The 24,741-nt window shown below is 37.9% G+C and overlaps 1 protein-coding gene across 1 annotated transcript in view; it reads left to right on the top strand.

Annotated features, from left to right (window-relative positions):
- MSH3 (mutS homolog 3) overlaps positions 1 to 24,741 on the top strand; it is a gene marked incomplete at its 5' end in the record, with an annotated part of 184,343 nt that overhangs the window by 116,080 nt on the left and 43,522 nt on the right. Inside the window, 2 exon segments of the mRNA XM_082624087.1 lie at positions 1,691 to 1,798; positions 7,958 to 8,069. Coding sequence (XP_082480213.1) covers positions 1,691 to 1,798; positions 7,958 to 8,069 — 220 coding nt within the window.

Raw genomic sequence — 24,741 nt, 5'->3', positions numbered from 1 at the left:
GAAATGACAAGGCCTGATCACTGGGCAGCCACTCAGGGGTGTTACATCCGTGCAGCACGTGGCATCTTCAAAACTAAGAGTCTTTTTTTTTTTTTTTTTTTTTTTTTGTTGCGGTATGCGGGCCTCTCACTGCTGTGGCCTCTCCTGTTGCGGAGCACAGGCTCCGGACGCGCAGGCCCAGCGGCCATGGCTCACCGGCCCAGCCGCTCCACGGCATGTGGGATCTTCCCGGACCGGGGCACGAACCCGCGTCCCCTGCATTGGCAGGCGGACTCTCAACCACTGCGCCACCAGGGAAGCCCAAGAGTCATTTTTAAGGTGACAACTTGGTGCTCCTGTCTGATGGCAGGGGCCAGTCTCCTTTGTGTTCGGGATTTTGCACAGACTTTTAATACTGTTAGTAGGATTCATGTTGTTTGTTTTGATTAACTTTAATTCAGGGAGAAATAGGTAAATTGTATTCATTATGCTCCGTCTACTCAAAGTAGTTTAAAATATACTGTAAGGTAAAAATATATTTTTCAGTTCACAAATTTTTCAATTCACAAAGTTAATGCAGAAATAAAACTGGATATTTAACGTGTTGTTTCTAGTATCTGAAAAAGTCATTTACATGGAATAGATTAGTCTAATATTAATAAAAAATCAGAAATTACAGATTCTAAAAAATCAATACAGTATTATAGTAATAACTAATCACACAGTAGCTTAATCTGGCTGTCGTTTTCAAGCTAGGAAGCACTCTAAAAACCTTTGGATTTAAGAAGCAAACAGACTAAAGCTCTAAGTTTCTGAAACCCACAGTACAATACAGAAGTATTTTTTAAAAGAAGCATTCAGCCTAACAGTCATCACTTTTGGGGGGATCTTCTTTAAAAGGGTATAAGGGACTCCTGTGGCAAGAGATAATCTAAGTGAAAAAAAACAACAACAAAGAGAATGAAACCCCCTGGATACATTCCTATATTTTTTCTTGAATAAGTCTTTCAGTAAAGTCTTTTAAGCTTTTAGATCACCAGCTACTTAATTGGCCAAAGATTTGAGTCAGTGGCAGACCTTTCAAAAAACAAGTCTAAGATTTAATTTCTATATGAATTATTAATAAGACAACTGAAGGTTACTGAAAAAAAGTACCTTTCTTCTTGCTTGCCTTCAATGAAATTTATTACAGTGTCAACTCTATGGGCTAGATGTTAAATAAGTAAATCAGATGGATTTGGGCTCTACCATCGAGAAGTTTCCAGTCAGTGTAAGAGAAAGATAATAAAACTGTTATTCCTAGTTTGGATGATGCTGTGAAGGAGAAGCACAAAGGGAGGCTGACCCATTTGGGTAGTTCATGACATTATTTAAGCTAAATGAAAATGATCACTACATTAGTGTTCATTAGGTCTGAGTTGAAGTGTCATGGTCAGATGAAATGTGCAATAAGGTATTAAGAGTAGACATCTTTTGTATAGAAACTATTTTAAATATATATATTTCTTTCCAAGTGAAACAAAAAAGCCTCAGTAATCAAGTTATTAAACAGAAAAGTAATTCACTGTAATTTCCACCTTTCTTAACTGCTAGGTATGCCTGGTTATTTTGTTTATGCTCATCTTAGCTAACAAAGTGATTACTTATTGTGCAGCTTTTACAGGTCTAAGAAATCAATTTGCTCACCTTTTTGTTGTTGTTGTTTCTGTAGGAATTTCAGTGAACATTATCACTCCTTGTGTAAAGCAGTACATCACCTAGCAACTGTTGACTGCATTTTCTCCCTGGCCAAGGTCGCTAAGCAAGGAGATTACTGCAGGTAATGTGTTTTTTTTTATTTCTCCCCTTTTCCAGCACTTTAGAACAGATAGAATTATTAATTAATTTTAGTGTTTTTATTGTATTAAAATTACTCAAATATGTTGAACTCTTGGTAAAGCTGAATGTCATACACATATAGCTTGATTTAAAATTAAGAAATCCCTTTCTTGCTATACCATTGAGTGTAATGAAAGCAGATATTCACTATAACTAGAGGGGAATGTTACATATTTCAATTTTTAGGTTTCTGTGGGTGACATTTTCATAAAGGAGCAATCCTTTCATTTGTTGGCATTCACTGGAACACTTTATGATATGTTTAACTTTATAATTATAAAAGTCTCATTTAAATATCATCTAAGTCAGATATGGGGGAGAGTTAAGGTGTGATTCATTTTGAGGCAAATTGCACTCAGTTGCTCTTCCTTGAGTCCAAATCTTAAGCTTCAGCTAAATCTTTGACTCAGTGCTCTACCCTCTAGGCCCACTGGGGCACAAGGGTCCTGCTTTCCCGACCCACTGGGGTGGCAGTCCTGTTCCCATAGATTTGCTTGGCAAAGGTTGGGCCCCTAGGGCTCCAGGCCACCCAGCTCCTACAGTGGCTCTGTGCCTGGGCCCTGCGCATGAGGTAGGTCTCTGGTGGCCCCACTTCTGCTGGTGCTCTGTGCCTGAGCTCACTCTGGCAGCTGCCCCAGACCGGAATTTTGCACTGGTGGCTCTCTGTGACTCCTGTGGGCATTGCCCTATCGGGGGCTCTCTGGGGTCTCTTTTATAAGAGTACTAGCCCATTCTTGAGGGTTCTGCCCTTATGCCCTAATCACCTCTTAGGGGCATAGTTTTGAATACCAGCCTGGTTTTTGACAACTGACCTTAAACAAGTTTTGTAACCTGTCTGATCCTCAGTTTCTGCATTGACAAAATAATACCTGCCTCTTAGAAATATTGTACAAATTAAATGTGATAAAGACATTATGAAACTTCTAAGCAGGACCAGGTAGATGATAAACACTTAATAAACAGCAATTGTTACTCACAGATGTTTATTCAAAAATCAGAAAGAATTAAGTATTATATAACTTTTTTGTCTTTAAAAAATATCTGAGCTTAAGGGTTTTTAGTATGTTTCATACCTATAATAATTTATTTTTTTTAAATCATTTTTCGTTTTCTGTCAGTTTGCAATCTTGTCTGTCTCTTTGAATATGGTAAGCATAGTTATCTTAAAGTCTGTGTCTGATGATTCGAATATCTGTAGTCCTTGTGGGCCTGTTTCTATTGTCTGTTGTTTCTGTTCATTTTCATTCATGTATCTCCTTGAATGCCTGGTTATTTTGATTATCTTCTAGGCATTGTATTTGCAAAATCATTTGTAGAAATAATTTGATGTTATATTTCTTCTGAAAGAGTCACATCTCAATACACTAACGTTCTGGCATCACTTAGTCCTTATCAGGGCTTGAGGTGATTCAGAGATTCAAAGGCTCAAAGATTCAAAGGTTCAAAGATTCAGAATCTGCATTTCTCACTTCATATGCACTCTTATGCCTGATGCGCAGCCTTTTGGTGTCTCAGTCCAGATTAAAACTGTCCATAGTGCTCAGTGTCAGCCGTTCCCTCAGTAATTGGCAAACAGTCTCCCTGACCCTCTGTTCTACCCCAGATCCTTCCCTGGTAATTCCTTGCTGTCCTGTTAGTTGTCAGGAGCCTTCAAGTAGCTGTTTTCTGTACTTTATCCAACCTCTTACTTGTCCTCAGTAGGATTGTTCCAAACCACCTCTTCTATCAGGAAGACAATTTCAGGAAATGTTGCATGCTAAAATACTATTCAAATTGGATACTATATATTTTATATTAAGAAAAATCCACCTGCAAAATTTAAATGAAAAATCACACCATAACCTTTAAGTAATATACTCAGTCTCTTTTTTTAGCAGCCATAAAATTGAGTGTAAATAGCCATGAAATAGGAAACATTTATCTAAAATACCTTTAAACTAGTACTTAAGTATCTGAAGTTTATACTTTTTTTTCCTTAGATTTCCAACTTGTTTAAAGATTTCAGTGCATCTGAGTTATTGCAGTTAAAATTGATTATTTGGCTTCATAATTACAGTCTCTTCTTTCTAAATGCTATTAGGACACTTTATTCACTAGAGTCTAAATCTTTATGCAGAAGTTCTTATTCTAGGTCTTTCTATCCAATTCGTATTCTGGACATTATATTGTTTTATTAATATGGATTATGTCTTGTTTCTCTGGGGCATTTAAAGGAGAATGATGCAATTTTAAAAATATAAAATAAGTAAATTTGTTCAAGTTTCATTCTTTACAGGCAGAATCCAGATTTTCTCAGTTCTTTTTGTTCAGTGCCACAAAATGCCCTCAACATGATTTTCATATCTTTCTTGCTGTAGCTGTCCTGTCCTAGTATATCATCTCAGCTCTCTGAATACTCATTTGCTTCTTACTATACCAGGAAGTGTTTTGTCATTATGTAATTTTGATAGTAACAGAATAAGTAGTATAGATTTTAGAGCAGAAAAAATCACTCAAATTTTTATTCTAAAGTGAAAACCTTCCTAGGAAATCATATCAATGTCATGAATATATGTTGATTTCACTTGGCAGAGCACTTAGAATTTTACTTTAAAACTGATATCACTTACAGTTGGTTTCATCTTTTTTCTTTTACAGTAGATTTGTAACCCATTTAGGTAAAAATTGTATTTTAAAATTATACCCTAAAATTCAAAAACCGTCCTTTTCTTGTAATTTTAAATATCCTGTTCCAAAGGATGATTTCAAATTGTTTACTCAGAAGATACTTTAGTGACTTTCTTTGAGACATGTGAGTGTACATTCTTGGGGTTTTGTTAGCCAGATATATTTAAGAAAAATTTAAGTATTTATTTAGGAAAGTAGTATTTCTTGGTGTTTTGAGTAAGTTCAGAAATGTGCTTATATGTGAAAGTTCTGAGTCTAAGCACTTGAGGAGGTCATTGATAGGATGTTAAGATGAAAAAGACCAGCAAGTGGCCAAGAAATTGATGAAAAGACGTTCAACCTTAGGAATCAGTGATTGCAAATTAAAGCAATGAGGTCACACTGTTAAAAATTAGAAAGTTTGATAATACCAAGTTTAGATAAGGGTATGAAAAGTCACCTTTCATATCCTGCTGGTGGGAGGGCAAATTGATACAGGTATCTCATCTGTTAAAAAATATGCATACCCTATGATTTGGAAATTCTGCTTCAGGAATTTCCTCTGGCTTAGAGAAACACTTGGAAATATGCACATGCACACGTATATATGGGTGTTCATTGGAGCATTGTTTATAACAGTGAAAATCTAGACAGTCTAAATGTTCAGTAGTGGAGAACAGCTAACTTATTATTCAGCACCTTCCAAAGAATGCTGAAGTTCCGACAAGAAATGATCCGTAATCTTCAGTATTCCATACCATCAGGGTTCACTGGACCTAATTTCAGCTTTGAGTTCTTTAAAGGTCTTCCAAAGAACAAAGAGACAATTTACCTTTTTTTTTTTAAAGGAGAATAAAATTTATTCTGTCTTGCATTTACCAGATGGGTCCATTGGACCCTTTTATAAATCAGTGATGCATTTTGGGATCTTTAATGATTTTTATCTTGCTTATGTCTGTAATGCTTTACTATTTCATCATGCTAGGAATGATATCATCACTGTTTATCGATTTTTCCCAGTATTCTGTAAAAGTCTAAAATAAGGGCTTCCCTGGTGGCGCAGTCGTTGAGAGTCCGCCTGCCGATGCAGGGGACACGGGTTCATGCCCCGGTCTGGGAAGATCCCACATGCCGCGGAGCGGCTGGGCCCGTGAGCCATGGCCGCTGAGCCTGCGCATCCGGAGCCTGTGCTCCGCAATGGGGGAGGCCACAGCAGTGAGAGGCCCGCGTACTGAAAAAAAAAAAAGAAAGTCTAAAATAAGAAGGAAGCTGGAGAATGATGATGCAAAAATGAGATAGAAATCACTGTCACGTCATTCTTCATTTTTCTCATTGTATTTTCTGAAGAGTTACATCATCTTTCAAGAAGGTATATAAGAAGACTGGAGATGCCACTCTTGTATTTTGCTTCTAACTTTGAGTGAACACAGTTGAGAACTCAGAATTTTTCATTTCTCACCCATAATAGCAAAGAGAAAAAAAGTGACGGAAGACATTTCATTGTTACTAGGTTATTCAAAAGATGAATGTGAAGGGAAAGATAGTAGTGCTCTAGATACTAATGATGGTGGTGAAATTTCTTGTGTAAACAAAATCTCAGATTATGCGTGTGCAGATAATAATATCCTAGGTGCACTGTCTCCAACTCAAGAATTAGTGTGTGAGTAATTTATTTGTGAGGGCAAAATGAAATGTAGTATCCTTATCCAGTTGGTTATTCCAAAGGAAACACACAGCATGCAATACTTAGTGACAAGAAATGAGACCATCCTGTTTTGCTAAAAGGACGTCTGAGAGTATTCTTTTATGATATTTGTGCGCTAAAATTTACTTGATACTGTTTGCTGGTGGATAGGTGCTGAAGGCAGGAGATTGAAAGAAAATAGATGATATAAAATAAAAATACTCATTTGATTGATTATTCTAATTGTATTTATAAACGTAAGTGCAAAAATGTTTTGCAGTTATGAAGCAAAGAAGATGGCTGTCTTCTCTTTTACAAAATTATGAGCTTTAAAAGATTTCAAAAAATTCTTCAAACATTGCATTTTTGTTGCAAGTGGTAAAAGAATCAGAAATAATGATAAGCTAAAACCTATTAGAAATGTATTGAAATCTAGAATTAGTATTTATAAATGAATATGGTCCAGGTGCATGCATGACAGCTTATGAACAGTTATTTACATTCACAGTGTGTTGCCCATTCCAGGTATATATGCCTTCAAAACCAGGAAAATATAGAATAAAACTTTGAGATTTGCTGTATTTGAATTCTTACTAAAATTTATCATGATTTTTTTCACTATTCTTTTATTCTCAGTTCTACAAATTACTTGTAAAATGACTTAAGAAATATTTACAAAATAAATGAAAGAGGGCTTCCCTGGTGGCGCAGTGGTTGAGAGTCCGCCTGCCAATGCAGGGGACATGGGTTCGTGCCCCGGTCCGGGAGGATCCCACATGCCGCGGAGCGGCTGGGCCCGTGCGCCATGGCTGCTGAGCCTGCGCGTCCAGAGCCTGTGCTCCGCAACTGGAGAGGCCCGCGTACCACAAAAAAAATAAAAATAAAAAAAATAAAATAAAATAAATGAAAGAGTCCATTGGACCCATATGGTAAATGGTGAAATCTGCCTTTTATATGTATTGAGGAATATTAAGGGGGAAAAAAAGTAGTTGTGGAATGATATCTTACAGTATGATTCTTTTTTTTAAAAAAAAAAAGAAATCACAAAGCAATACAATGAGTGTATATAAGAAGAAGGTTGGAAAGAGTAGACTCCAAACTGCTCTCAGTGGTAACCTCTGGGGAGGAGACTGAGAGAAGGACACTGCTCACAAGAGCTTGGATAGATAAAGCTATAGATAAAAACAGAAAGATAAAACCTTAAAAAACAAAACCAACAAGGCACACAAACATTTTTTGTATCAAAAAAAGTGAAAGATACTAAAGACCATATAAAGATGTTTTAATTAAACAGAATATGAAAATTTTAGGTCCTTCTGTCCCCAAGTCCAACACACAATTTTTATTAATGTAATAATTAAATCTAGAAATAATTTTGCATGATTTTCTTTATTTTGCTTATTACTAAAAATGATTTAAGTAGCAATAATCTGAACGGTAATTTTTATTAATGAAAATATTTTAGAGAATAGTAGAAAAATAAAAAGGATCTTATAAAGGTAGATCTCAGTTACAGAGCCATCATAAGACTCTGCTAAAGTTTGTGCTTCAGAGCACTATAATTATAATAATTGTCTTTCCATTTCTGATTCTACAGTTGAAATTTAACTTTTATACTCAAAGACTTATTCTGAACATATGTTCTTAAAGTCCATGTTTAAGGTTTTGTTGTGTGTCTGACAGACTGGCCACAAAAAATTTCATGCTCTTAGAGATTTTTTTAAAGCCTATTTCCTTGCCTTGTAAATTGAAACATGCTTCTTTTCGCAGACCAACTCTACAAGAAGAAAGGAAAATCATAATAAAAAATGGCCGGCACCCTGTGATTGACGTGCTGCTGGGAGAACAGGACCAGTATGTTCCCAATAGTACAAATTTGTTGGTAAGTACCACATCATGGCCAAAAATAAGTGAAAGATGATAACACTAATCTCAAACTTTTAAATACCAAATAATGTTTTAAAAATTTACACAAGTTTTACCTTAGGCTTTAAATCAACTAATCCTTGGCTGTAGTTTTATATTCACCACCAAATATGGAATCAGTGCTACTTCCAGTGAAAGACTATCCATAGAGGGAACAATTTAGCAACTAAAGGATTAGCCTTAATTAGTTATCCTTGGTAATCCAGGGAAAATATTTTATATTTATAAATGCTCGCAGATACTAATGGGGTAGAATCATACCATGGTTTTGCAGATTCCTGTTGGTGTATAGTACAGGCTTTGTCTTGTGCTCTACTGTTTTCAAACATTCTGTGAAAGAATCACAGATGCTTCAGCTGATTTCAGTGATAAGAATTTTTGTTATATGGGCTAGAGTTCTCTTATACTACATTAATGATTTAAAATACTTATTCATTTAACACATACTTACTGAGTTCCTATTTAGCCCCAGGTAGTGAAGCAGAGTATTAGGACAGAGAGTGGAAGGCAAGACAGAAATATCCCTGCCCTTAGAGAGCTGGTGGTCTAGCAGAGAAGATAGTTTATTACAATACAGCTTGGTCAGGCTAGGGTACAGGAGACCAGGTGACATGGAGCACGTAGCAGGTTGACCTAACCCAATGTAGGGGGAGCATTTGCGAAGTTTCCCAGGGATGAAATATTGACTGAAGAGAGTGAGTCAGTGCAGGCCAGGGAAATGGAGAGGAGTATTCCAGGTCAGAAACCAGCATGGTAGAGTCTGGGAATGAGACAGGGTGGGTTCAGGGAACTGAAAGATGTTGAGGAAGGTTGGGACATAGAGTGTAAAGAAAAAAGTGTCAGAAATAAGGAAGAGGCCAGTTTGTTTAAAGCCATGTTAAGGAATTTAGATTTTTTTTTTTTCCTAAAGGATTGAGAATACTAGCAAGAGAATGATTAAAGCTGGGGAAAAAAGTGAACTCTGTGTGTGTGTGTGTGTGTGTGTGTGTGTGTGTGTGTGTTAGTGTGTTACATAGATTTACATTGTCAAAGATAAACAGAGCCCTACACTACCACACACTAATTAAAGTGGTAAGGGTAGTTTTATTCAGTAATATTATTGCATAGGGAAAGAGTCCAGCTTGAAATGAACTCAACTTCAGTTTGTACAGAGGTGACTGGGTGTCTTAAAGGGAGAATGAGGGAGTAGGGAGGAGTGGTGGGCGTGGGCAGGTTCAAGGAAGTGGGAACAGAAAAATTGAGAAAGGGGATTGGTTAGTGTGAGACCCTTCTGGGTTTATTAACTGGCAACTGTTGCTAATACCCTCCCACAGGGACTGAGAAGGACAGTGAGAGTTATCTCCATGAATGTTTGCATTTCAGTGTTGCATTTCACGCAGCTCTAGGTGGTAGAAGATTTACCTCTTAGAGGGGCAGAGAAAGGATTTATAATTGCAAGCTTTCTGAAGTAACTGCTCTAAGAGAAGGTTCGGGGTCTGTCTGCCTATCACCACATTTTGGCTGGAACAAGTATACATTCTCTCTTGGCAGTGTTGTGCTTTTGTAGGCAGGCACTTTAAGGGGGACTGGGGTCATCCCAAGAATGCAGCCTTGAGCAGTTAGAAGCTCTGCTGGCTTTTGTTCTGGTCTCTTAGTGGGGAGGGTAAATGAAGTCATTTGTGCTGAGAGGGTTGCAGTTGTTATAGGCCAAGGTTGGGGCCTAGTCAAGAAGAGGGCTCAGAGGAGCCTGACTAGAATTTAGTCAAGGAGGGAGTCTTTGTCAACACAGAGGAAAATTATCTGGTGATGAGATGAAAGAGTTACTATGTAGGGAATAGTTAAGTGAGAGAGATTGTATCAGAGAATGAGATGCCTGACTTCAAGATTTCAGAGGTAGTGTTCTGGGTGAGGGCAAGATCCTAGGTATGGCCATGGAAGGTGAGTAGCAGAAGTGGAGACGGTCTTCGGGGATGAGGAGATCAGGGAACAGAATTTGAGAAAAAGGCAACCATATGCACATTGAAATCATCTAAAACAATAGGATTTGTAGTGGAAGGTGAAGGTGGTCCAGGTGTCAGAGATTCCGAGGGATGGAGACTGGTGACCTGGAGGTAGATGTAGATGCCTGTGGTGAAGACAAGTAGAGATGGTAAAGCCCTGAGGAAGCAGATACTGGAGAACGTTTGAACCCTGAGATACATGTGACAGGATGTGGCAAAAAGCTCATCCTTGAAATGAGAGGACTGCAGGGGAATAACAGCCAGCTTTCAGTCTAAGTCAACGTATGAAGGAAATGTTAAGCAAGGAAGTTAGAAACATAGAAGTATTCGGGAATTTTTCAGAGGATAGTGAGAAAATTGAAATGTAGGGGAGCAGTTGGAAATTAGGTCAGAGAAAGGAAGCCCAGGAGAGCAAGGGAGTTGGGAATATCACAGAGTATTCCATCTTGGGCTGTGGGCAAGCGTGACAGAGATGTGAGCCTGGTGAATTTGGTTGACCACAAGGGTGGTGAGTGAAAGGAAATGCTTTGAATTACATCAAGTTTAACGATACATTCTGATATTGCCGACTAAAAAAATGCACAACGTGAGAGTTGTGAGTTAAGTTTTATGTGGGACAAAATGAGGACTATAGCTCGGGAGCATTTCAGATAGCTCTGAGAAACTGCTCCAGAGAGGTAGGGGTCAGTGTTACATATGGTTAGTGAACGGGGTGCGTGCAGTCAAGCACACGTTTTGGCGGAGGCTTGCTGCTAGTCATGAGGAGCAGATGTCACCGTTAATGATTTTAGTGCTTTTCTAGATATGAGGAGGTGCAAGAATTGGTCTCAAAATGTTCTCCTGAAAATATCTAACTATCTGAAGGCCTGTTCTGCCAGTTTTTCCCAGAGCACAGAGTGCCTTATTCCTGATCTCCACCCTGAAATCCTTCCAGGGTGTGTTGAAGGTCAGCGGTTGCAGTGGTTTGTGACTTAGTCCTGGTAGAGGAAGATGGCAAGTGGCAATTTTTAGTTGGCAATATCATACAAAGACTTGTAGGAGTACATAACCAGATCCCCAGTGTCTGTAAACATGTTTATTCTCATTAGGGAATTTGTAAGTTACTTAATTTATCAAACCAAGTTAATAAGTACTTGGAAGTACTTATTACAGGAAGTCTCTGTGAACATAAGAATTTCTTTTTCAGTTTCCATAATACCAGTAGGGTGTAACTTTTCTAGAGAAAGTAATAGAGTTGTACCATATAGTACCTTGGTTTCCTTATAAATCACTGGAAACATCATTTCCTGTTGTTATTTCCCTCCCCCAAAACACCAATCAAGTATGTTATTCTTGACATTGAATTTGTTTTTTCCTTTTTTATTCTTTTTTCCCCCTCTTTTAAGTAATGTATTACACTATTTAAAAAAGCAAGATATGAGAAACTAAATTAGCCTAATTACAGGAATGTTTCAAAGAAACATTGAACTCTTACTTTTAAATTTTTACAAAATAAGTGGAATGATTTATTCCAGCAAGCACCTCAGAATATTCCAGAATATTCATTTCTTTTACATATGCTTTTTCTAACTTGAGTAGGAGTTGATATAGAACTGTTGCTATGGTGAAGTGCATTCTTTTTTGCAGGGTATAAATTTCTATATAGGGATACTGTTGAAAAAGAACTTACTATGTAAAACTCAATTTTAAATATTTTATAGGTGGTAATTATAAAATACACTCTGAAAATAATTTCCTGAAAGTCAAGTGGCATCGTTGCTTTTGATAGTTATGTAATTTTAAGAAATGGTCTTTTGCACATGTAATTATACTTCTCTGGATTCTGTATTATATGAACTCATTGTAATGCTTCTAAACAAGCCAACTTACTGCCCGCTTTTCCTCAACTGGTTTTAAGAATACTCATTTTTTTTTCACATCTCACAATCTTGCATTGATTTATGAATTTTTTACTAGCATTGTTTTATGAATATTTTATTCTTACAGATTTTGACACAGTTACTTTGTGTCAATATTGTGCTTGATTTCAGGCTTACAAAGAAGAGACACAATACCTCTCTAATTTGGTGGGAGATAGATCCAATTAAATTAACACTGATGGAGTACTTATAAAAGCTATAAGGGAACTAACGGATTATCCAGTAGAAAAATTGGCAACAGACTTCAACAGGCATTTCAAAGTAGAGGATATCAGAATGGTCAATAAACAAACTAACTTTTTTTTTAACCTGCTACATTGGGTTTTCTGGCAGGAATATAACAAAGAATCAAACAGAAAGGAACTGTGACTTTGAGGTGCTTGTGGACATTTGGTGGAGATCCCAATGTGAAGGTGGATATAAAAGCCAGGAGAGAGGGCTGAGCTGGAGTTAGGGATTTAAGAATCATCACGATGCATGTACAGGGAGTTTAGATTCTGGGTCTGTCACTCAGGGAGATTGTATAAAAATGTAAAGAAGGCTGAAGGAAAAGCCCTCTCGGGCATGACATAGAAGAGTCATTTCACTGAAAGTGGGTTTAGCTGAAGAGAATTTTTCAAGGATCTTTTAAATATATCCCTACCTAATTTTTAGCATTCAGTTATTGTTTCATCTGAACATCAAAAAAAAATAGAAATACAAACAATTAAAAAAAAACAAGGTGCTATTGTATATTCCTTTTTATCCTTTAAGACCTGGCTCTGCTTCCTCTTCTAGGAAACCTTGTTTGACTTCTGCAAGCATAATTGAAAGGAATACACTTTTAAACCCTCCCTTTTTGGTTCCCTTCCCTGACTCATTACATAATCTGAGTATTTGTAGACTTAGCAGCCACTGGATCTGCCCACCTCCAGTTTATTCTCCACTCTGCAGCTACAGGGCTTTTCCTAACCTGTCATATCACTCCCTTATTTGAATTAATGCTTAAAATTCCAGTCGTATAGTTCCCAACATACTGCGCCACTACGGGACTTGGCAGATGGTCTTCCCTCTGCCTAGAATGTCATCTTCCCCCACACCGTCCGCACCCACCTCCCACACACCCACCTCCCACCCCACACGCCCTCCAGCTCCTGCTTTTCTTTAAGTCTGGTCCTGGTGTCACATCCCGCACTAAGCCTTCCCTACCAAAGCTGGGATGGATACCCCTGTCACATACCCACAACACTCTGTATTTCTCCCCAGTTTAGTCTTTATGCCACTAAATTGTAATTGCCTTTTTTTGGTTTGTGGTTCCCAGTGGATTATAAGCTTGAAGAGAACAGGGACTTTGCTTCTCTGCTTTAGTTATAATCCTACTGTCAATCACGGCTCTCTGGCACGTAGCAGGCATCTAATCAGATTTGTTAAATAAGGATTAACTTGAAGTCTTGAGCAGTCTCCAAGTCTTACTCCAAATCTGTGCTTTTTTCTTCTTCACAAAATGTTATTTTTCAGGGTGTTATATGGGAAGTTCACAACTTACACAGTAATTATACTGTAGAACTAGAAAGGGACATTAGGGATCATTTAGTGTAACCACCTCTTCATACTTGTGAGTAAACCAAGGCCCAGAAAGGGGAGTTGACTGCCAGGGGTTACCCAAGTTGAATAGTCTTGAACTATTTCCCAAAACATGAAAGTATGCTAAGGCAAGCCAGTGCTTTCCAACCTTTTTCACTTCGCAGCACACCAACAAAATGATGTTAGTGCTGGTACACTGGAATAAAAGGAGAAGGAAAAGGTTGCTCAGAGCAAAAGGAGGTTGTCCTGGGAGCTCTGACTGCCCCAGCTCCACCTGCCACTTTGAGGGTCAGCATCTTGGAACACCTGTAACCTGTGAAGCAGACCAAGACAGTTTGCCAAGACATACTGTTACCAACCAGGGTTCTTAGCCTCCTTAATCAATAGAATTGATAAGAGGCCAAACAAGAAATTCAGTCAAGGCTTTATTGGGGCCCCTGCCTCAGCAAGGAGGAGCGAGAACATGCAACAGTTTCCCTGGCTCACTCAGGAAGGCCAAACTGGTTCCTTATATGGGGTGAGGGTAGGGGTGTGTCCAAGGGATGGGCTGGAGAGTGGCTTAGGGGGTTTGCCCACCCCTTTGGTGGTGCTGTATGCAGGGGGCATGCTCAGTACCCTGCTTTTGCTCCCGGCTCTTCAGAAGTGGCAGTTGGGTTTTTGGTCTCTTTGTATGTTGTTGTCCAAAATTTGCCCCAACTGCGTGTGCATGCAGTTGTTTTAGTCTCATATAGTTTCTTTGTATTTTGTTTCTCAAGGAGACGTTTGTCCAGGTGCAAGCACTGCAGCAAAGGGTCCCAGGTCCCAGCCTGTCTCAGTACTGCTTGGGAAACGCCACCATAACCCACAGCAGTCTTAGGATTATTTGCTTTTTAAACCAAATGACTTCAAAATGGATGGATTTTTTTATAGCAATCCAAGGTGGAGTTTTTAGTTCGTTCGTGGTTTGGGGTTTTTTGTTTTTTTAACATAAATAATATAAATTTACCTTTTTGGGAGGGAGAAAGGGAAAAGTGTGGTTGGTGGCTTCTAAATTTGTAAGAGGGAGGAAAATGAGTCAAATACGCACAGCAGGAAGATTCCCAGGAAGTGCTCGAACCCTGTGGATCTCTGTAACCCAAGGGAGATCCACAGCCCAAGTATTCTAGAGTGGGGCAGGATGGACACTAGAATCCTGGTCACAGTCTCTTACCCTGAGATCAAGAAGGTGCCTTAGAACCTACTACCATGTGGGCACATAGTAGGAGCTCACATGTTTGTTACAAGAATGATACTTGAAACAGGTCAAGTTGAGGTAGTGTGGGAGGAGAGCAAAGATTTCCTCTCTTCTCCCAGAACAAATACTCCCAGAAATGCTTGTTTTGTCTATATAAATGTTAAAAGAAAGAGTGATTACAATAATGTGCATACCCTGTTGACTTTGTACCTAATGACAAAGCAGAACAACAATAATGCATACCATAAAATAAGTTTGAGTTGTAAGCTTAATTTAATTCTATGGCCAGATTATTCTCATGATTCTGCTATAAATGTGTTTTCTTTTTAATTGAAGTATAGTTGACTTACAGTATTATATTAATTTCAGGTGTATAATATATTGATTCAGTATTTTTATAGATTATTCTCCGTTTAAAGTTGTTTCAAAATAATAGCTGTATTTCCCTGTGCTATACAATATAGCCTTGTAGCTTATTTATTTTACACATGGTAATTTGTATCTCTTAATTCCCTACACCTATCTTGCCATTCCCCTGTTCCTTCTCCCCACTGGTAACCACTAGTTTGTTCTCTATATCTGTGAGTCAATTTCTATTCTATTATATTCCTTCATTTGCTTTACTTTTTAGATTCCACATGTAAGTGGTAACATAAAATATGTGTCTTTCTCTGACTTATTTCACTAAGTGTAATACTCTCTAGGTCCATCCACATTGTTACAAATGGCAGAATTTCATTCTTTTTTTTTTTTTTTTTTTTTTTGCGGTATGCGGGCCTCTCACTGTTGTGGCCTCTCCCGTTGCGGAGCACAGGCTCCGGACGCACAGGCTCAGCGGCCATGGCTCACGGGCCCAGCCGCTCCGCAGCATGTGCGATCTTCCCTGACCGGGGCACGAACCCGTGTCCCCTGCATCGGCAGGCGGGCTCTCAACCACTGCGCCACCAGGGAAGCCCTTCATTCTTTTTTATGGCTTAGTGTTATTCCATTTTATATATATATACCACATCTTCTTTATCCATTCATCTGTTGATGGACACTTAGGTCGCTTCCATATCTTGGCTATTGTAAATAATGCTGCTGTGAACGTTGTGGTACATGTATCTTTTCAAATTAGTGTTTTTTGTTTTCTTCAGATGCACACCCAGCAGTGGAATTGCTGGATCATATGGTAGTTTTATTTTTAGTTTTTTGAGTAACCTCCATACTATTTTCCATAGTGACTACACCAATTTACACTCCCACCAACAGTATAAATGGGTTGCCTTTTTCAACATCCTCACCAATATTTTTTATTTGTAGACTTTTTGATGATAGCCATTCTGACAGCTGTGAGGTGATATCTCATTGTGGTTTTGATTTGCATTTCTCTAATGATTAGTGATGTTGAGCATCTTTTCATGTGCCTGTTGGCCATCTGTATATCTTCTTTGGAAAACTGTCTGTTCAGGTCTTCTGCCCAATTTTTAATCCGGTTGTTTGTGTTTTTGATACTGAATTGTTTATATATTTTGTATATTAATTCCTTATTGGTTATATCATTTGTAAATATTTTCTCCCATTCAGTAGGTTGTCTTTTTGTTTTGTTGATGGTTTTCTGTGCTGTGCAAAAGCTTTTAGGTTTACTTAGGTCCCATTTGTTTCTTTTTGCTTTTGTTTCTTTTGCCTTAGGAAACTGATCCCCAAAAATACTGCTATGATTTATGGAGTTTTATGGTTTCAGGTCTTTAATCCATTTTGAGTTTATTTTTATATATGTTGTCATAAAATGTTACAATTTCATTCTTTTAAATGTAGTTGTTCAGTTTTCCCAGCACCACCTATTGAAGAGATTGTCTTTTCTCCATTGTATATTCTTGTCTCCTTTGTTGTAAATTAATTGATCATTAGTGTGTGGGTTTATTTCAGTGCTCTCCACTCTGTTCCATTGATCTTTGTGTCTGTTTTTGTGCCAGTACCATGCTGTGTTGATTACTGTAGCTTTGTAGTATTGTCTGAAGTCTGGGAGGGTGATACCTCCAGCTTTGTTCTCTTTTGTCAAGATTGCTTTGGCAACTAGGGGTCTTTTATGGTTCCATATAAATTTTAACATTATTTGTTCTAGTTCTGTGAAAAATGTCATGGGTATTTTGATAGGAATTGCATTAAATCTGCAGATTGCTTTGGGTATTGTAGACATTTTAACAATATTTTTTCCAGTCCATGAACACGGGATATCTTTCCATTTCTTTGTATCACCTTCATTTTCCTTCATTAATGTTTTATAGATTTCAGAGTATAGGTCTTTCACTTCCTTGGTTAGGTTTATTCCTAGGTATTTTTTTCTTTTTGATGTGATGTTAAATGGATTGTTTTCTTGATTTTCTCTTTCTGATAGTTCACTATTAGTGTATAGAAAAGCAACTGATTTTTGTATATTAGTCTTGTATCTTGCAACTTTACTGAATTCATTTATTAGTTTTAATAGTTTTTTGGTGGAGACTTTAGGGTTTTCTATATATAGTATTATGTCATCTGCAAATAGTGACAGTTTTACTTATTTTCTTCCAATTTGGATGCCTTTTATTTGTTTTTCTTGTGTGATTGCTGTGGCTTGGTCTTCCAATATTATGTTAAATAGAAGTGGTGAGAGTCGGCATCCTTGTCTTTTTCCTGATTTTAGAGGGGAAGCTTTTAGCTTTTCACTGTTGAGTATAATGTTAGCTGTGGGTTTATCATATATGGCCTTTATTATGTTGAGATATGTTCCCTATATACCTACTTTGAGAGTTTTTAATCATGAATGGATTTTGTCAAGTGCTTTTTCTGTGTCTATTGAGATGATCATGTGATTTTTATCTTTCCTTTTGTTAATGTGGTATATCACATTGATTTTGTGAATATTGAGTCATCCTTAAGCCCCTGAAATAAATCCAACTTGATCATGGTATATGACCCTTTTTATATATTGTTGGATTTGGTTTGCTGATATTTTATTGAGGATTTTTGCATCATATTCATCTTAGATATTGGCCTATAATTTTCTTTCCTTTTTTTGTAGTGTCTTTGATTTTGGTATCAGGGTAATGGTGGCCTCATAGAGTGAATTTGGGAGTGTTCTGTCATCTTCAGTTTTTTTTTGGAATAGTTTGAGAAAGATAGGTATTTGCTCTTCTGTGTATGTTTGGTAGAATTCCCCTTTGAAGCCATCTGGTCTGGACTTTTGTTCACTGAGAGGTTTTTTTAATTACAAATTCAATTTCACTACCAGTAATTATATGTTCAGTTTCACTCCTAGTGATCATTTGTTCAGATTTCTTCTTGATTCAGTTTTGGAAGGTTGTCTCTTTCTAGAAATTTGTCCATTTCTTCTAGGTTGTCCATTTTGTTGACATATAACTGTTCATAGTATTCTCCTATGATTTTTTGTATCTCTGTGATATCAATTATTATTTCTCTTCTTATTTATTTGGGCCTTCTCTCTTTTTTTTCCTTAATGAGGTTTATCAATTTTGTTTATCTTTTCAAAATATCAGCTCTTGGTTTCATTGATCTTTTCTATTTTGGGGAGGGTGGTTGTCTCTATTTTATTCATTTCCTCTCCGATCTGTATTATTTCCTTCCTTCTTCTGACTTTGACCTTTGTTCTTTTTCTAATTCCTTTAGATGGTAGGTTAGCTTGTTTATGTAACATTTTTCTTGTTTCTTGAGGTAGGTGTGTATTGCCATAAACATACCTCTTGTAGCTGCTCTTGCTACATCCTATAGATTTTGGAGTGTTGCATTTCCATTTTCATTTGTCTCAAGGTATTTTCTGATTACCTCTTTGATTCCTTCATTGATCCATTGGTGTCTTAGTAGCATGTTGTTTAGTCTCTGTGTATTTGTGTTTCTCCCATTTTTCTTCCTATAATTGATTTTTAGTTTCATATGGTTGTGATTGAGAAATGCTTGATATAATTTCTACCCTCTTAAGTTTGTTGAGGCTTATTTTATGGCCTAGCATGAGAACATTCCATGTACAGTTGAAAAGAATGTGTAATTCTACTGTTTTTGCATAGAATGTCCTGTAGATATTAAGCCCAGCTGGTCTAATGTGTCATTGGAGACCACTGTTTCCTAATTGATTTTCTGTCTGAATGATCTGTGCATTGATGTAAGTGGGTGTTAAAGTTCCCTACTATTATTATATTATTGTCAATTTCTCCTTTTATGTCTGTTAGTATTTGCTTCATATACGTAGGTGCTCCTCTATTAGGTTTATATATGTTAGTAAGTGTTATAGCCTCTTCTTGTATTGATTCCTTTATCACTATATAATGCCCTTTTTTGTGTGTTTTGTTATAGACATTGTTTTAGAGTCTATTTTGTCTGATATAAATATTGCTACCTCCACTTTCTTGTTGTTTATTTGCATGAAATACCTTCTTCCCACCCTGACTTTCAGTCTGTGTGTTTCTTTAGCTCTGAAGTAAGTTTCCTGTAGGCAGCATATAGATGGGTCCTTTTTAAAAAAATCTCAGTAGCCACACTATGTCTTTTGACTGGAGCATTTAGTTCATTGACATTTAAAGTGATTATTGATAGGTATGTACTTATTGGCATTGCCATTTTGTTACTTGTTTTCTGGTTGTTTTTGTAGTTCTTCTCTGTTCTTTTATTATTATTTTAGTTGCTTCCCTTTTGGCTTGATGATTTTTCTTTAGTGGTATGCTTGTGTTCTTTTCTCTCTAGTTTTTGTTTATTTATTGCAGGTTTTTGATTTGTGGTTACCTTGGGATTTATTTATGTTGACCTATATCTACTTGTTTTAAATTGGTAGTCATTTAAGTTCAAACACATTCTAAAAGATGTGTTTGAACAATTTTTTACTCCCCCATTAGAGGACAGTGGGAATGAAAAGTCCCACCAAACTGAGAAGGCATCTTGAGACCAAACGATGAGGGAGGCAGCCCTATATAATCAATGGGTCAGTTTATTATAGGGTAACTTACTCACAGGGTGCAATTGGGATTGAGGAGACAGTGATACGGAAGCATTCATAGGTGCAGTCTGCACTGCTGAGGGGCCATTGGGACAATTTTATAATTGACCTAGGGTGTGGGGGATAGGTGCTTGGAAACAGAATGTGCATTCCTAAATTAAATTTATGAATGGATAACTAGTCTTGTGGGCACTAGGAATACATCCGTGAAGGTTTTCATCATTGTTTGAGGACTAACAGAGCATAGAGGCCACCTGATCCTAATTATTATTAAACAATATCTGTTAACTCAAAGCCCTGAATGACAGAGAAGTGATTTACTGCATAGTACAGTCCTGGGTAGTATCAGTGGAAGGACAGGAGAGACTCTAAGGGCCCGAGATGGCATCAGTTAGGCTAACAGCTATATATCCCCTCTCCCACATTTTGTGTTTTTGATGTCATATTTTACATTTTCATGTTTATCCCTTTACGGTTGTTCATTGTAGTTGTAGTTCCTTTTACAATTTTTTGTCTTTTAATCTCATACTAACTTACTTAAGTGGTTGATCCTCAGCTTTTACCATATATTTGCCTTTACTAGTGGGATTTTCCTTTTCTATAGATACTTACTTCATGTTATAGTCTCTTCCACTTAGAGAAGACCTTTTAACAGTTCTTTTAGGGTAGGTTTAGTATTGATAAACTCTTAGTTTTTGCTTGTCTGAGAAGTTCTTTATCTCTCCTTCGGTTCTAAATGATAATCTTGCTAGGTAGGTTATCCTAGTTTGCAGGATTTTCTTTTTCAGCACTTTAAAAATATCATTCCACTCCCTTCTAGCCTGCAAACTTTCTGCAGAAAAATCAGCTGATAACCTTATGGGGGTTCCCTTATATATGACTTTTTCTCTCGATGACTTTAGAATTCTCTCTTTAACTTTTGCCATTTTAATTATGGTATATCTTAGTGTGGGTCTATTTGGGTTCATCTTGTTTGGGACTCTCTGTGCTTCCTATACCTGATTATCTGTTTCATTCTTCAGGTTCAGGAAGTTTTCAGCCATAATTTGATCAAATATATTTTTGACCCCTTTTTCTCTCTCTTCTCCTTCTGGGACCCCTATAATGCAAATGTTGGTTCGCTTGATGTTGTCTTAGAAGTCCCTTAATCTGTTCTCATTTTTTAAATTTGTTTTTCTTTTTGCTCTTCTGATTGGGTGATTTCCATTATTCTGTCTTCCAAATCACTTGTGCATTCTTCTGTATCACCTAGTCTGCTATTAATTCCTTCTAGTATGTTTTTCATTTCACTTATTCTTAAGTTCTGACTGGTTGTTTTTCATACTTTCTTGGTCCTTGTTACAATTCACACTGTGTTCCTCTATTCTTTTCCCTAATTTAGTTAACATGCTTATTACTAATGCTTTAAACTCTTTATCTGGCAAATTACTTATTTCTGTTTCCTTAGTTGTTTTTTCAGAGGTTTTCTCTTGTTCTTTTGATTGAAACAAATTCCTTTGTCTTATTATTTTACTTAACTTTCTCTGTCTGTGTGAAATTAGGTGAAACAGTTACCTGTTGTGGTCTTGAAGGGGTATCCTTGTGTGGGAGCAACCTTATATAGTCTGAATGTGCCCAGTGCCTTTGGTGGGAGAGCTAGATCTCATGTGAGCGTGAGTCACATCTTTCCCCAGGGTGTGCTAGAAGCCATCACCTTGGTAGGCGATGGGGTTGGAAGTGGAAGGGCCAGGGCCAGAGCCAGGTGAGAGCTGGAGCTTCTCCTCTGCTCCGTGGCCAACACCACCCTGTTGGGGGCAGAGGCAGGTCCCAAGGTGCTGGAGCAGAAGCCCTGAGAGTTGGGTCCAAGCTTGCTCCATTCCCTCAAAGTGTGTGCTCTTGCTCTCCCCACTCCTGGCACCAGTCCCCTTGCCCCAGAAGGGAGCAGTGCTGGAGCAAGAGAGTCTGGGTGCGGGCTGTTGGCCTCAGCCACCGTCAGATCCTGAGACTGCTTCTGATGTGCTGCCTCTGTAAGTGCCAGTAATGGCTGCCCCTTCCCTGTTCAAATGCTGTTCCCTGTCTGAGCCGCCTTTTTGCTTCAACAACTGAGCACTCCCCTTGACTGCTGCAGCTCTCACCCTAGTGTGGAACTGCACCATAGAGCAGGCGGGGCCATTGTGGGCACTTGGCCTAGATCTGGGCATGGGCTCTGGTGGTCCTGGCCACAGTCAAAGCCCAGGACCACTTCTGATGCTCTGTTTCTGTCAGCACCAGTAATGGCTGCTCTTACCCCATTCAGATGCCATTCTGGGTCTGGGCTGGCAGTCCCTTGCAACTGAGCATTCTCCTCAGCTGCAGCAGGACTCACCCTAGCGTGAAGCTGTGTCACAAAGCAGGTGGGGCCTGAGCGGGTGCTTGGTTCAGACTAGGGCATGTGCTGGAGTGGTCGCAGGAAAACTTCCAGAGTCCAGTGTAGTTTCAATTTGTTTTCTGCACCTTGTTTCAAGAGTAAGGAAGTTTGTGTGCATTCTTCGTGAACATTGTCTAGGTTTCTTTCAGCTTTCCTGTTAGTCCCACTGGCTTTCTAACCAGCTAAGGGGACTCTTCTTCCCCGTATTGGACCCCAGGGCTGGGGCACCCAATATGTGGCCTGAACCACTCACTCCCCAGGGAGGATCCCCCTTCTCTTCTATGTCCTTTCCCAGGGGCATAGGTCCTGACCTGATCGCTTCTCTTCCCTTCCTACCTGATTCTTTGTGGATCTTTCTTTTTATTGATTTATTTTTGTTTAAAAAATATTTTTTATTGAAATGTAGTTGATTTACAGTGTTTCAGGTATACAGCAAAGTGATTCAGTTATATATATATATATATATATATATATATATATATATATATATATACATATATGTATATATATTCTTTTTTGGATTATTTTTTGTAATAGGTTATTAGAAGATACTGAAAATAGTTCCCTGTGCTATACAGTAGGTCCTTGTTTTTTATGTATTTTATATATAGTAATGTGTATCTGTTAATCCCAAATTCCCAATATATCCCCACCACACCTTCCCCTTTGGAACCATAAGTTTGCTTTCTGCATCTATGAGTCTATTTCTGTTTTGTAAATAAGTTCATTTGTATCCTTTTTTTTGATTCTCTCTGTGGATCTTTCTTACAGCTTTGGTTGTACAAGAGTCTTTTTGCCAGTCTCCAGTTTATCCTCAGTGTGAATCACTATAAATGTGTTTTTCACATAACATGATCATCATATATTGTTAATGATTGGAGGAAATATTAATAGCATTTGAATGTTATTTTCTATCACTTCTGTCTTCTTGTGCTCCTTTCTTCCTGGATAAACTGCTGCTTTTTTTTTTTTTTCCTAAATCAACAGTTGTTTTTAAACTCTTTTTTTTTTTTTTTTTTTTTTTTTGCGGTACGCGGGCCTCACTGCTGTGGCCTCTCCCGTTGTGGAGCACAGGCTACAGGTGCGCAGGCTCAGCGGCCATGGCTCACGGGCGCAGCCGCTCTGCAGCATGTGGAATCTTCCTGGACCGGGGCACGAACCCATGTCCCCTGCATCAGCAGGCAGACTCTCAACCACCGTGCCACCAGGGAAGCCCTAAACTCTTTTTTTAATTAATTTTTTTATTGGTGTATAGTGGATTAACTAATGTTGTGTTAGTTTCTGCTGTACAGCAAAGTGAGTCAGTTATACATACACATATATCCACTCTTTTAGATTCTATTTCCATACAGGTCCTTTCAGAGAAGTGAATAGAGTTCCCTGTGCTAGGTTCTTCTTCTTATTATTATTATTATTATTTATCTATTCTATATATAGTAGTGTGTATATGTAGGTTTTTTTTTAACATCTTTATTGGAGTATAATTGCTTTACAATGGTGTGTTAGTTTCTGCTTTATAACAAAGTGAATCAGTTATACATATGTTCCCATATCTCTTCCCTCTTGCGTGTAGGTTCTTATTATTTATCTATTCTATATATAGTAGTGTGTATATGTCAATCCCAATCTCCCAATTTATCGCCCCCCCTTCCTGCCCTGGGAACCACAAGTTTATTTTCTACATCTGTGACTCAACTTCTGTTTTGAAAATAGGTTCATTTGTACCATTTCTTTAGATTCCACATATAAGTGATATCATATGATATTTGTTTTTCTCTTTCTGACTTACTTCACTCTGACAGTCTCTAGGCCCACCCACATCTCTACAAATGACCCAATTTCTTTCCTTTTTATGGCTGAGTAATATTCCATTGTATGTATGTACCACATCTTCTTTATCCATTCCTCCGTCGATGGACATTTAGTTTGCTTCCATGTCCTGGCTATTGTAAATGTTGCTGCAATGAACATTGGGGTGCATGCATCCTTTTCAGTTATGGTTTCCTCTGGATGTATGCCCAGGAATGGGATTGCTGGATCATATGGTAGTTCTATTTTTAGTTTTTTAAGGAATCTCCATACTGTTCTCCATAGTGGCTATATCAATTTACATTCCCACCAATAGTGCAAGAGGGTTCCCTTTTCTCCACATCCTCTCCAGCATTTACTGTTTCTAGATTTTTTGATGATGGTCATTCTGACCAGTGTGAGGTGATACCTCATTGTAGTTTTGATTTGCATTTCTCTAATAATTAGTGATGTTGAGCATCTTTTCATGTGCCTCTTGGCCATCTGTATGTCTTCTTTGGAGAAATGTCTGTTTAGATCTTCCACCCACTTTTTGATTGGGTTGGGGTTTTTTTGGTATTGATCTGCATGAGCTCTTTGTATATTTTGGAGATAAATCCCTTGTCAGTCGCTTCATTTGCAAATATTTTCTCCCATTCTCTGCGTTTTCTTTTCGTTTTGTTGATGATTTCCTTTGCTGTGCAAAAGCTTTTATTAGGTCCCATTCATTTATTTTTGTTTTTAATTTCATTCACTCAGAGGTGGATCAAAAAAGATCCTGCTGCAATTTATGTCAGAGAGTGTTCTGCCTATGTTT

This window comes from Mesoplodon mirus (assembly GCF_964341445.2).
Source record: "Mesoplodon mirus genome assembly, chromosome: 5".
Classification (NCBI taxonomy): Eukaryota; Metazoa; Chordata; class Mammalia; order Artiodactyla; family Ziphiidae; genus Mesoplodon; species Mesoplodon mirus.
This window is presented reverse-complemented; position numbering and strand designations above follow the sequence as displayed.